Below are 13468 nucleotides of genomic sequence, written 5' to 3'. Positions count from 1 at the left end.
ATTTTAAACTAAAAGAGGAGAAACTTAGATTATGTATTAAGAGGAATTTTTTTTACTTGGAGGGCAATGAGGCCCTGGCACAGCTGCCCAGAGAAGATGTGGTGCCCTATCCATGGAGTACTCCAGGCCAGGTTGGATGGAGCCCTGGGTAGCTGAGTTTGTGGGGGCAGCCCTTAACTACTGTTCAGAGGAGTCTCAGAGGAGCTGTAGCCATGAGATAGTGCCAGGCTTAGCATAGTTCAGCCAGATTTCCACATGCTTTCCATCAGGATCCAAGTTCTGATACAGGCGTGTCTTTCTCTTTTCTGCAGGTGGTGAAACGCCTTCCTAAAACCCGATCAGGGAAGATCATGAGGAGGCTGCTGAGGAAAGTAGTCACCGAGCAATCCAGTAACATGGGAGATGTCACCACACTTGACGATCCAAGTGTCGTCACAGAGATACTGGATGCTTATCAGAAGTACAAAAAGGAGAAGAGTTCCTCATAGCAGATGCCTTTGGAATATCTCTGCTCTGGAAATGTGGAGGGTCTTGAATGACTGGGCAAACAACATGGTTCTCTCTTGGTGTATTCTGCAAAACTCTGTTCCCTTCTAGAGAAATAGGATTTGTTCTCCACAAAGTGTTTTGAGTTATCCAGAGCTAGGAGCCATTTGCTGCCTTGCACAGTCAGGGAGCTCCTTTCACTGCTTCTAGGGCTGTTGTAGAACAGCCATGGGCAGTTTCCATTAGCTGTGGTGAAAATAATACGAGCTTAAGCAAGATGAAGATGTTAATATTTCTCATTTCAATGTTATTATACAAGGAAATGTTTTTATACTATACTTTTGCTTTTTTAAGAGCAGCCCTGGAATACAGTCCTGCTATTTTTCCTTCGGCTTGGATATCCAAGTTCAAGTAGTTGTTTTTAACTGCAACTGTGGTGCCTTTTCAGCAGTGCTGGGTATTTTAATAGATATTTCACATTATTAGGGAAATGAGAAGTACGTGGCTAACCAGATATTTATCTTATGTTCTGATATTTCCTGTGGCTTTCCTCACCATGACTTGTGCCTTCCACTATATTTCCAGAACTCACCTGAGATCATGAGCCTGTGTTTCATCATGCCACACCTATGCAACCCAGTATTAGCACTTCCAGCTACAAAACTGAGCCACAAAGCCTGTCTCTGAACTCTGCACATCCCCAGTACATTGCCAGCTGTGTACGAGGGATCTGGTCCCAAGTGTTTTCATTCTGCCTTGAGAGACTGAGATCACCAGCTGGGATTTTAAAGCAATTTTCCTCTTCCCCACTGGTGATAATTTCTCTAAGTCTGCTGTGGGAGCATCTAGCTGTAATATAACCTTGCTGTGCCTGTCCATCATGCCCGTATCTCATTTTCCCACTCAGATATACCCACAAAACCTGATCTTGGTGCCTTAAAACCACCCCAGAGACCAGACCACGATTTGCTTCATTTTAGGAAAGAAAAAGGCATCTCCTATTGGCGATGTGTGTTGTACAGATTAACGCTAAGCCTTTTGCTTTGTCATCGTTGTTAATTATCGTGCCTTACGTTTATTGTCATTGACCAACATCAGTGATCTCTGTATTCAGATTTATCATTAAAAGAAGCACCCGCTCCTACATGATGTGTTGGCTTTGAGTCCTAGGCGTCTGACTCTCCACATGTGTGGATTCCTAGAAGCCACAACACCAACTCGGCACCCACACAAATCTCTCCCCCGGCCCCAGCGCAGCCCCCTGCTGCCACCTGCTGGATGGACCCGCTCCTCCCCGGGGCAGCAGCGGGGACGAGCCGAGCTCGGCTCCTGGGGACCGGACCGCGATGTTTGAGCGGCTCGATGGAGGCGGCACCGGACACGGCGGGGCCGAACCGAACCGAACCGAACCAAACCGAACCGAACCCCGTCCCGCAGCCTTCAGGGCAAGGAGACCCGCCGACGGAGCGCGACGCAGCGCGCAGGCGTAGCTGAGGGCGGGGCGGGGCAGGGGGCGGGCAGAGGCCGGGACCGGGGGACGGAGCTGCGGAGGATGAATGAGGCCGAGGGGCTGCGGCAGCGCCGGCCGCTCCGCCCGCAGGTCATCACCGAGGACAGCCCGGCACAGGAGGCCAAGGAGGGCAGGTGGGAGACACGACGGCTGCGGGGGTTGGCGGTTGAGGGAGGCCCGGACGTGCGGCCCGGCCCCGCTGTCCGCCTGGGGTGTCTCGTGTGTGCCCGGTGGCGGTGCTCGTTCGTCCGTCTGTTGATGTAGTGGGGCTGTGTTCGCACACAGCTCGTGGAGCAGTGCCGCTTATCCCCTTGTGCCTTGCACGGGTCTGCTGTGGGTGTGACTGTTGTGTAATGCTGTTAGTTTGTTTGGAGCTGGCACTACTTCAGAGAGGTGACCGCACACCCCATTGGTTTGCGGCTCGGTTAAGGAGGATCCCATTTACAGCTCTGTGTGTTACCAATTCCATTCACAACTGGCTCCTCTGTAGCTGCAGGCGGTGGTGGCGATAAGAAAGCAGTGTTTGCTTTCCACCAAATCACGATCTTCAGGGTCTCTTCTAACCTCAGCCGTTCTTAGGCTGGCAGCCCACACTGCTGGCTGTGCTGACCCCTAGTGTCTTTTTGCCAGCCTGTATGACAGCACCTCGTTTTGGTCCTCAGTGACAACTAAGTTAGTGCTGTTATAGCTAGAGGGCTGGGAACTGGTTGATTTTATGTCTGCTTGCTTTTATATTCTAGCATTTCAGCAGTATCTAAAGTAGGTCTTGCAGTTTGCAGGCTTGGAGTGGGGGTCTGCATGTTGCCTCATTCTTCCTGCCTGTTTCCTTTATTATCAATATATTACAAGTTTGATTGAGGCCCAGAAGTATGACCTTTACCTACGTCACGCTTTCAGGAGCTTTAATTAAGTTGGCTTGGCAGATGAGTTCTTATTCATCTTTATTAATTTCCTTTTGTGTGAGCTGTTCTCAGCTGTCACAAAGGTGCTTCCATGACTGCTGACAGCACGTTCAATTCTAAAGTATTGAGCCATCATCTTCTGAATGGCTGTGGAAGGGTGAGGCTCGTAGCTGAAGTCTTTGTGTAGACTTAAGGACCACCTTGTATATCTGTCAGTCTCTCCATTCCAAGGGCAAAGGGAAAAAGACTGGGATGTTGCTTTCTCAAGACTGAGATCTGGTGGTTCATCACAAGGGCAATTTGGCCCCTGGGAATTGCAAAGAGGTCAATCAGTGCAGATGAGAAAGCTTATTTGAAGCAGCTTCGGGATCTGATTACATCATCTTAGAGATAGGCTTATTGCTGTGACATTGCTGATGTGCCCAAAGGGGACCGCTGTCTGGAAGGAGCTGTGATGGGCAATGAGTATGGCAGCATCAGTTTGTTGTCGTGGCAGGCAATGAGCAGATCTAGGCCTGGCTGTGCCCTTCCTTTCCCAGCAGATAATCCCAAAGGTTACCTGGAGGCCGATACCAGCACTGTGTGTACATGCTGTTAGCTGCCCAGTTGTGCTGTTTGTGCTCTGGGCAGTGGATCTCTGTCCTATTGTTTGGATAACAGGCTGGTGAAGGACGGCACATTGGAAATGGTTCAGGATTGATGCAGGGCAATCAGGTGCTGTTTGCCTCTGTGTGACTGATACTGAGTGGAGTCTCAGCCGGCTGTGTCAGTCAGCATTTGGGAATAGTTAAGGTTTCACAGAATTGTAGGGGTTGGAAGGGACCTCTAGAGATCATCGAGTCCAACCCCCTGTCCATAGGTTTGGGTTTTCTAGTTCAGGTCTGGGATTGAGAAGTTGATGAAGTAAAAGTGTTTCTGCCTCCTTTGGTATAGGAAACTGGCTGTTAAAGTTTGTGGATTTCTTTAATTATTACATCCTAAACCAGTATCACGTGCTAATCCTATTTCTTGTGTGTTTCTGACAGTGCTTACAGCAGCAAGGTGTTCCGTGTTACCTTCTTGACTTTGGCTGCGTCTCTGGCCGTGCCTCTACTCGGAGCAACCGTTCTACTGGATTGTCCTATAGACCCCCAGCCTATAAGGTATGTTGTTGCTTTGTTTTGAAGTTTCTGACAAGAGACACTATTCATATGAAGGTATAAACTGAATGGATAACCTGCCTGGATTGATTCAGTGCTTGGTACCAGCTGAACCGTATGGCGATGTTACATTTGAATGTACATCTTGTAAAGCAAACACATTTAGGTGATTTGTGTCCTGAACTGTCTGAATTAATATCAAATATGGGATGTAACAGTGAGCCAGCTACACAAGAGGATATGACCTGCACTGTGTGTCAAACAGTCTGCTAGTGTAGTCAGGTGAGTTGGTGCTTCTGGCATTTTGAAGTGAGTGAAAATGCTCTAACTTTGCTGAAGATTTAGGATCAACGTGGTAATTCTGTAATGAAAAGGAAGAACAACATTGTGAACATCTCTAGGGTTTAAAGAAACTGTTAATGTGATAGGGAAGTACTTACAAGCCTTGCCAAAAAGCTATTAGACCTAAGCCGCTTGCTTGCAAATCTTAATAAAATGCTTTCTGCTGTGTTGAGTTTAACAAAGTATTACCTGAAATACATTGCAACTTAATTCTGGAACCCAGTAGGATTTGTCTACAGAGCTTTTCCTATTATATTGTTCTGGTCTATTTCTCATCCAGAGCGTAACGGGGTTCTGCATACTTACATCTCTTACTTTAAGTCCCTTTTGTGAGGCCAGGACAACCATTCTTGCCCAAATCACTGACTTGTATTGCTTCATGTTCTTGAAGCGGAGCTAAAAAAAATAATTAAGGAGTGGTTTAGGTCTGTATAATACATAGGATACTTCTGTGCAGTGTTTCTGAAGTGTTCTGAAACAGATGGAGTAGATGGATGCTGTTTGAAACAATGACTCCAGTGGAGATGAATGTGTAGAATTTGCTTTCACTGATGGCAATATTACTCTGGTAAGCCACTGGAAATAAGGAAGGTTAAGAGGGGAGGGGGAAGGCAGGTGACATCTGAAATTCCACATGAAACATCTGCAACTGATTTATTCCAAGTTCTTTCTTTTCTTATGAACAGTGTGGTTGCAGTGTAGCTGGTTCTGGAGAGGTCCTGGATCTTGTGAAGCTGGGCGAGTTTTGGAGTCAAACCATGTCTTTAGACGTTCTGCAGGTGGAAGGCATTTGCTTGTGGTCATATCAAAAATAATTTCAGTCCAAAAATTCTTCCAGTGCTTTGCCCTGGGAGCTTTAGCATGTTCCTGTGACTGAGCAACTAATGAGCTTACCACCTTGAGCAAGAATGCAGCTTCATTTGAAATCCTTAACTCGTGGAAACTAGAGTGGTTTATGTGTGCGCTTTTAAGAACCTAAGAGTGTGGCTGGAACATATCTGTGTTTATTGACACAGCTGAATTTGGAGCACGGTGCTCTGAAGTGTGGTATGTGACTTGAAGCTGTGTAGATGTCTTACCTTTCTCCATATTTCTGTACTTCACTAGAGCTCCAGTTGACTCGAATAAGGCAATTTATGTGAATAAGGGCTCACAAGATTGGACTCTAATTTTTAGATTTGAGTGCAATTTCCTTTATGTACAACTTAGTCCTTTGAATTGGTCTTTCTCTATAGGAATGCGTTCGAGTTATGAACAAGAATATTTCTTTCAGTATGGTATGAATGTATGCATCTATTACTCCCTGCAATAGGTTGCCCAAGAAGGTTGTGGAAGCCCCATCCCTGGAGGCATTCAAGGCCAGGCTGAATGTGGCTCAGGGCAGCCTGATCTGGTGGCTGGCAACCCTACACATAGCAGGGGGGTTGAAACTAGATAAGCTTTGAGGTCCTTTTCAACCCAGGCCATTCTATGATTCTGTTGTGTTGTGGTGCTGAATCCTTTGCCTTTCTGTAAGGAATATGGACTTGAAATGTATTGCTGGGCTTAAAGCTGAATTATGTATACAATTTAAGAATACACAATTAGTCCCTTTTCACGTCAACAAAACAAGGATATTTTGATCTTTGATGAACAAGAGTCACTTTTTCAGCTTGCCAGCTGAGTTTTCTCTTTAGAAATACATTATATATGAAGCGTATGTCAGTTTTCAGGAGTTGGCAAACTAGGAAGAAATGGATCCAACTTGTTGCTCAAGGGTGTTTGCACATTTGTGCAAAGGGTCATGAGTTCTGTGTTCTGTTTTTGCAGTCTGAAGGAACCGCCCCTCCTGACGGGTGTGCTAGAGCCCAATAACAAGTTACAGAAAGCTGAGCGACTATGGGAGAATCAACTGGTTGGTCCAGAATCCATCGTCAATATTGGCGGTAAGCACTGATGAAAGGTGCTTAGCAGTTGTATCCTTTATTTTCCTCTTGGTAAATCATCTCGTAAATTATCAGAGTATTAAAAGTATGTATGTAAATCCATAGCAGCAAAGCAGTCTAAATTCCTTCAGATTATGGATTTGTTGCCTGTGTCTGTTAATGTTGTGTGAAATGATTTCTTGGTGCTTTTCTGTTACCTAGTTTTGTCAACAGAATTTCTTTAGGAAACCTTCCTGTTTGTGACAACCGAGCCATGGGTGAAATGAATGATGTGACTAGGAGGAAAGTGTTATTCCCTTTGAGAAGTATAACTAGCAAACTTAAGACTTCAGATAATTTGAAGATAGAAGAATCCTACCAGTGGGCTCTACTAGTCCAATCATGGCAAAGTTTCTGTGTTGTTTATATTCAGTTTTGTGGTCAAGTTAATCACATCAGTTATTTCTGCAGATGTGCTATTTACTGGGACAGCTGATGGGAAGATTCTCAAAATTGAAGATGGGGAAATACAGACAGTAGCCAGAATTGGCCATGGTCCTTGTGGTAAGTGACAACTTCTGAGCATAGCGTACCCAAAAACAGGTACTTGTGTTGATGAACTTGTTGTTCTGTCTGGATTTCCCATGCAAGTGCGTATCTTGCCTTGTAGACATCTGTAACAGAAATATTAGCACATCTATGAATGAAATATGAGTGGAAATAATTTTATAAGCACTGGGAGGAACTGGCCTGATATTTATGGAAGGTGAAGTCAGCATTGAGAGGTGAAGGGCCACCCTGTAAAAACTGAAGACCTCTAAGCAAGTGTGAGTGAATGAACTCTGAGATAATGTGTGAATAGGTAAAATCGACTTGTTTGGAGATTTTGTAAATAAATATGTCTGCTCTATAGAATTTAACTTGTGTTTTGTTGTACCAATTTCCCTTCCTCAGTAAGTGCAGTGGAGGATTGCGGTAGCAGTTATTTCTTGTTGAATTCCACACATCTTTTCCAACTGCTCATTTACTTTTCTTAATGAGTTTTCTGGAAGTGAGTAAGAACAACTGGTGGTGGATTGTTTACTAGTATTTATCAATTACTGAGTGTCTGCAGCCCTATTTCTATCACTGGTTAAGCAGAGGTTGTAGGCTGGCGTTATGTAGCTCTCACTAACATGCTCAGCATTTTAGGTATTTTAAATGGCTGTTCATAAGACCAGGCTCTGATCTGTTTTGGCTGCCTAACAAGTAGGGAAGCCTTGGCACTGACAGCAAACAGTCTGCTGCCAGCTGGTACAAAGCTGGACTTTCAGCTTCTGTTCAGGCATGAATGTGGGGGAGGATGAATACAGCAAATCACCTTTTCTGTTGGACTTGCACAGCATGCAGTGTGTTCTTGGGAAAGGTGGTGAAATTATGCTGTCCTTTTATCCAGTTTTCTGACGTTCAGCCCTAGTTGGGGAAGCTGTTATCACTTGTCAGGCTATTAACTAGTTAGATTTATCTCTAGACTGATCAAAACATGGAGCTATCTCTATCACTCCCACCCAGGCACTTAAGAACTGTTTCTTTAGTGAATGTGTGTATGTTACTGGCACTAATGTCTTTTTAAGCTGTAGTTCAATTTAATGCAGCTAGCATGAATGCCCCATGAATGATTATCTGTATTTGTAAAACCTTTTAAAACATTTTTCCTAAGGAACTCCTGAAGATGAGCCAACTTGTGGACGACCACTTGGTATCAGAGTGGGACCAAATAACACCCTTTTTGTGGCAGATGCTTATCATGGACTCTATGAAGTTAATCCAGGCACAGGTATGACTTCTTTACTCAGCAGTTCTCTTCCACTGACAAATCTGCTCTTCATTTGGAGTTTTGCCAGACACTGCAGGCAATGCCTGTCTTTTCTTTAAAGCAGTTTGGAGCTGTCTGGATGAAACATGCCATTTAAGATCTTGCTTAACCTCACTTGCTTTCTGTGTCTGTCTAGATCAGTTATCTTCTGGTAAACTGTGTTTTTGACTGTCAAACTAGATGCCTTGGGACTCATGAGCTCTATGCAGCTGTTAGTTTTCATAAAGGTAGAAAAATACCTTGCAGTTATGTAGGCTTTTTGCTGTGTTTGTTATCCCTTTGTTTCTGCCTTAATCTTGCAATGTGATAGTGAAGACCTCTTCTCTGTAACACCAATCTATAGAAGGCAAAGAAAGGCGTAGCTTGGTCTAGCTGAAGATCAAATGGCTTGTTCCTGCTGAGAAAGCCACTGCTGCTTTGTGTCCTTCACTGTATGTTCCTGAGCCAGATCTGAGTTTCAGGAGCTGTGTCATCAGAAATGCACAATTTGCTTTCTTGAAGGGTTCACTTTCTTACAGTTTACATTTCCACATTGGCTCTGCATGGGGGGGGAAAGGAGACTTGGCCAAATACCATATCGGATCAATTGGAGGGGTTTTTAGACTGTGTGGCTTTGGGAGAGTGTAATCAAGGCTCCCTTACTGATGGTAGGCAGCTGCCGTATTAGTTCAGTTATGTCAAAAAGACAAAGAAGACAAACAAACCCCCTGCCCAAATATGACTACAGCAGATTTTCATCAGTTGTGTTAGAGGCTTGGCCATAATAATTTACCGGGTGATGTGCCAACTGTGCCAGAGCAGGTCAGTGAACCTGCCAGTGTTTTAATGTTTAAAAAGCAGTCTTCAGTGCTACAGATTGATGGGGAAAGAGAGAGTGGTAATTGGTTTGCTTGAATTCTACAATGCTGGGACCTGCATTCATGATTAGTTTTATATGAGCTTCAGAAATGCGGTAAGTCTGCTCCCTATCAGAAGGAAACATCTACTGTTTCAGCTTTTCTGAAGAGTGTTTTCTCTTTCTCATTTACATTTTGTTGAGTTATTCCATTGCAATCCAAAACCTTCTTACTTAACAGAAGCAAGAATGGAAAAAAATGTGAAGTGCTTGCTAATAATCTGTTAGTATTTAACTTGCTGCCCAGGCAGGACATATAAAAACTGGTCTTATATGTCTGTCTTTTCTCTAACCAGGTGAAACAAAAATGCTTGTGTCAACCAAAACACTGATTGAAGGTCAGAAGTTGTCATTTCTGAATGACCTTACAGTGACCCGGGATGGCAGGAAAATCTATTTCACAGACTCCAGTAGCAAATGGCAAAGACGAGACTTCTTATTCCTGGTTATGGAAGGCACAGATGATGGGCGGCAAGTATCCCTTCCCCAAGGCATTCAGCTTACTTTAAGCTCACCAGTAGGAATAAACTTGGATGCTTTCACCAAGAAAGTTATTCTTGGTATAAGCCACCTGTGCAAGCACTGCACTGACCAGGAGGGGTGGGAGAAGATATGGATGATGCTAATGAGACCTGCAGCAAAGTAAATGAGATTGCTTTTTTTTTTTTTTTTTCTCATCTCAAATGGGATGTGCTTTTGAAAAGGGAGGGTGTTAGCATTATTATGTCCTAACTAGATCTTTAATGGATAGACCTCTTGAGATTGACAGTAGTATTTCTCCTGTCTTCATAAGCAAGTGCTTCCTTGCTATTCATCCTCTTTAACTTAAGTGAAGTGCATGTGCAGGGAGGTGAAACATGAAAAATGAAACCACAGTGGGTAAATATTTGTCTTTACAAACATGTATAATACTTTCTTTTTAGTCTCCTTGAATATGACACAGTAACAAAAGAAGTGAAAGTCTTAATGGTTGGACTGAGGTTTCCCAATGGTGTCCAGCTTTCTCCTGCAGAAGACTTTGTCCTGGTACTGGAAACAACCATGTCTAGAATCAGGAGGTGAGTGTGACTTCACTGAAACTATTGATTCTGTCTGCTTAAAAATTAACTGACTGAGCTGAATGGCAAAAGAAATCCTTAACTCTGTAGTTTAGCATCGAAGAGGACTTTCCACTGGAGGCATCTGTACTGCATAATCTTTCCATCATGGGCTCCTCCAGCACAGTAGACAAAGCTGACTTTTTCTGACAGAAAAGAATGTCTGTGCTTTATTTCCCTATGCCAAGCTAAGGAAACATTAACATTGTTTTGAAGTGAATTCCTGTTTATACTTTATTAATTAGACTGCTTGATTTAAGATACTATAATCCTGTTATTTATAACTTTCAGGTATTATGTGTCTGGGCTGATGAAAGGTGGAGCAGATATGTTTGTTGAGAATATGCCTGGTCTTCCAGATAATATCAGATTAAGCAGCTCTGGTGGATATTGGGTAGCTATGCCAGTTGTCCGTCCCAATCCTGGATTTTCTATGTTAGACTTTTTGTCTGAAAAACCATGGATTAAAAGGATGATATTTAAGGTAAGACAAAAAGACTGACCTTTAGTATAGGAATGGAAGTGACTAAAAAAGTAGGCTTGTTCTGTTTCTTCCTATTCACAGGAAGACTAAAATAAAAATAGTGCTGTGTTTGAAACTGTTGTGGTTGTATCCATGTGGTGCAGACAAACATGTCTTTAAATTGTCATCTATGTTGATCTCAGAAGAAAGAAGTGGAGTTATCTCTGCCTTAGTCATGCAGCCATACAGAATCTGTATTTGGATACATGAAGGAAGACTCTACCTCTATACCTGAGGTGCTTGAAGTACTTACTGCCAAGTGTTCAGAGAGGTTTTAGCAAACTTCCTCTATTCTAGCACCTTCCCTAGGCATCCTAGGAGACAATGTGTATGCTGCGTATACTGCTACATTACAAAAGGCACTTTGTTCAACTCAATACGCACTCCCTTTTGATATAAGGGATAGCAACAATAATGTATTTTGTGAAGGACATCTGTTACTGAACAGACGCAATAGTTGTCTTTACACAATATGAAGACTTGAAAATGCTTTCCTTAAAAAAGCTAATTAAAATCATCTGTCAACGTTTGGCATAGAAGTGGCAGTTGAGCTAAATGAACTCTCCTCTGTGTTGTGCTGTCTTTGCTGGTGCAGTGCAGGCGCCTTAACAGAGCAGCGCTATGGGTAGCAGAGCATGTCTGCAGCTTAGCATCAGCTGTCCCAAAAGAAGCTGCTGCTTCCTGCTAGGACATTTGTTCAGCCCAATGTCAGAGTACATTTCTGATGGTTGATCTTTAAAACAAAATTTTTGAGCTGTCACATTGTAAGCCTGTGTAATAATGTTTGCTCAAAATGTGTGCTTTTGTTCTAAGCTGCTTCAGTGGAGGGGTGTGGGATGGTTTTTGGCTGCATATCTGACATCCAGTTGTGTACAACAGATTCTTTTGTTAATTTTCTGTTTTATTTTTCTTTATATTCTAGATACTGAGCCAAGAAACTGTGACAAAGCTTTTGCCCAAACGTAGCCTTGTTGTTGAACTTAGTGAGACAGGATCCTACAGAAGAAGCTTTCATGATCCCACTGGAATGACAGTACCTTATGTTAGCGAGGCACATGAGCACAATGGATATCTTTACTTGGGCTCCTTCCGGTCTCCGTTTATTTGCAGACTTAATCTTCAGCATGTTTAACCATCCATCTGTGATAAAATGTCGCAGTCCTGAAATACTCTAGAGGTATGAAAGAAGCATGTGATTGAAGCAGTGTGAGACTGAGGAGGAAAAGTGAAGACATCCTGTTAACATGTGCACTTAGCACTGTTCTGTTGCCACAGGAAAATGTACAGCTTGCTGTATCTGTCCTTGGTTTGACTGTTCTTGCTTTGGAGTTGGTATGCATAATATTAATGCCTGAGGAATATGGTGGGGCATCTTTGTATGATTCTTTGCTCAAACAAAATCCACTGCGTTTCCAAACACAGCACTGGAATTTACTTAAACAGGCAACATCTGTCACCTGTAATGCAACTGTATGTCTTACCATCAGAGGGTTTACAATGTATGGAATTTAAACATGTATGATTTCGACTGAAGAGGATATCTTGCATGTGTTTATACTTCAAAGCCAACTGTTTAGGAGCGATTACAGTGCATGTTCTCATTGCATACCATGGTGCTGTGGTAGAGGCAGCAACATCTGGAACATGCCTAGAAATCTAATGGTTCCACTTGGTTTTTTTCAGTTCCAGCTTATGTAATCAACATTGGAAACTGTGGTTAACAGCTAATCAACATGCAGAATCTGATTTGATCATTATCTATGGATTCTTGTGTGTTTTATTTTGTTTTATTTGTTTTTAATAACATTGTAGTTGGACGAAAGATCCTTTTACTGTGTTACCAAAGGCTGGTTCCAGGGGGTTTAAGATGGATCACTCGGAATGTTACCTCCATGTTTATCAGGTCCTGTAAGTTTCCTGTTCACTGGGCATGGGAGGGAAGAAAGCCAGCTGTAGGAATCCCGTTCAGCCTGTGTATTATGGAGAACAAGTGATGGTTTTGGGAGGGGTCTGTCTGAGGTGGATGTGGACTGAAAGAGCCCCTACAGAACCTAGTAATAGTGGATGTGGAAGGCTTTGGTGGAAGATATTGGAGTGTGGTTGTTGCTCAGTGATGCTTCCTGATATTTCTAGAGGACATGGTGTTCTTCCTGCATTGGCAGATACTCTGGTGAATGCACAAAATGCTTTTCTGTAAACTACTGCAAAGGAAAGGTTGTTCTGTTTACATTTTCAATAAGAATTTTTTCTACCCTGGATAGGAGCTTAGGGAAGTTATTTCAGCAGCTGTGTGATTTAGTGAGATTTAGTAGGGATTCCTGCTCTGGGAATGAAGATTGCTGCTTGCTCTCTACTGCTTCTTTTTACCACTGGGTGATAGTCTAACATTGACTTAACTCTGTTGCTCAATTTTCTCACCTTTGAAAAGGAAATAACCATGATTTGCTCGATTATATAATGAAAAACACTGGAGAAGGGGAACATGATATTGAAAATGCCATCTGCTTTCACTATTATTTGCATTTCCCTCCAGTAATAAAGACAAGCACAGAAAGTGGTTCTTTACTGTCAGTGCTCTATTGCTGTATGCTGCACTGCTACCAGACTGCAGCAGCCCTGTGGAAGTAGCTGATGCTTGCTGGATCAGGCTGACTTACATCTGCTGTGCCTGTGCTCACAAGCCTTTTTGTTTGTTTTAGTGGATTTCTACTGGATTTGGGAGGAAGCTTAGTGAGAGAAGAAAGAAGCCTGGTAGATAACTTGCTGCAGGTTCTGACCTTTGGTCCAGCTGAGCCCTATCTTAGTTATTTGTAGG

General features: G+C 43.1%; 2 protein-coding genes across 4 annotated transcripts in view; both read left to right on the top strand.

Annotated features, from left to right (window-relative positions):
• Nucleotides 1–1630, top strand: part of ACSS1 (acyl-CoA synthetase short chain family member 1) — a 29301-nt gene extending 27671 nt beyond the window's left edge. Inside the window, exon 14 of the mRNA XM_015857095.2 lies at nt 312–1630. Coding sequence (XP_015712581.1) covers nt 312–488 — 177 coding nt within the window. The 3' untranslated portion in view covers nt 489–1630. The remainder of the gene's footprint in view (nt 1–311) is intronic.
• A 378-nt stretch (nt 1631–2008) lies between these two features.
• Nucleotides 2009–12410, top strand: APMAP (adipocyte plasma membrane associated protein). Of its 3 annotated transcripts, XM_085541120.1 has the most exons (10): nt 2009–3690; nt 3758–3847; nt 3924–4040; nt 6189–6304; nt 6755–6847; nt 7983–8099; nt 9330–9504; nt 9957–10091; nt 10422–10614; nt 11576–12410. In XM_085541120.1, the coding sequence occupies exons 7-10, from the start codon at nt 9341–9343 to the stop codon at nt 11783–11785; spliced, it is 702 nt and encodes a 233-aa protein (XP_085397246.1). In that variant the 5' UTR covers nt 2009–3690; nt 3758–3847; nt 3924–4040; nt 6189–6304; nt 6755–6847; nt 7983–8099; nt 9330–9340; the 3' UTR covers nt 11786–12410. The 3 variants fall into 3 exon arrangements, with proteins under 3 accessions (XP_085397246.1, XP_015712582.2, XP_085397245.1); XM_015857096.3 differs by lacking the exon at nt 3758–3847 and having other exon boundaries at nt 2009–2130; XM_085541119.1 differs by having other exon boundaries at nt 3636–3825.
• Nucleotides 12411–13468: the final 1058 nt, after the last annotated feature.

The sequence above is a fragment of the Coturnix japonica genome, chromosome 3, assembly GCF_054131305.1.
Source record: "Coturnix japonica strain WE chromosome 3, WE-NBRP24, whole genome shotgun sequence".
NCBI lineage: Eukaryota > Metazoa > Chordata > Aves > Galliformes > Phasianidae > Coturnix > Coturnix japonica.
The sequence above is the reverse complement of the archived record's forward strand: the minus strand, read 5'-3'. Positions and strand labels throughout refer to the sequence as shown.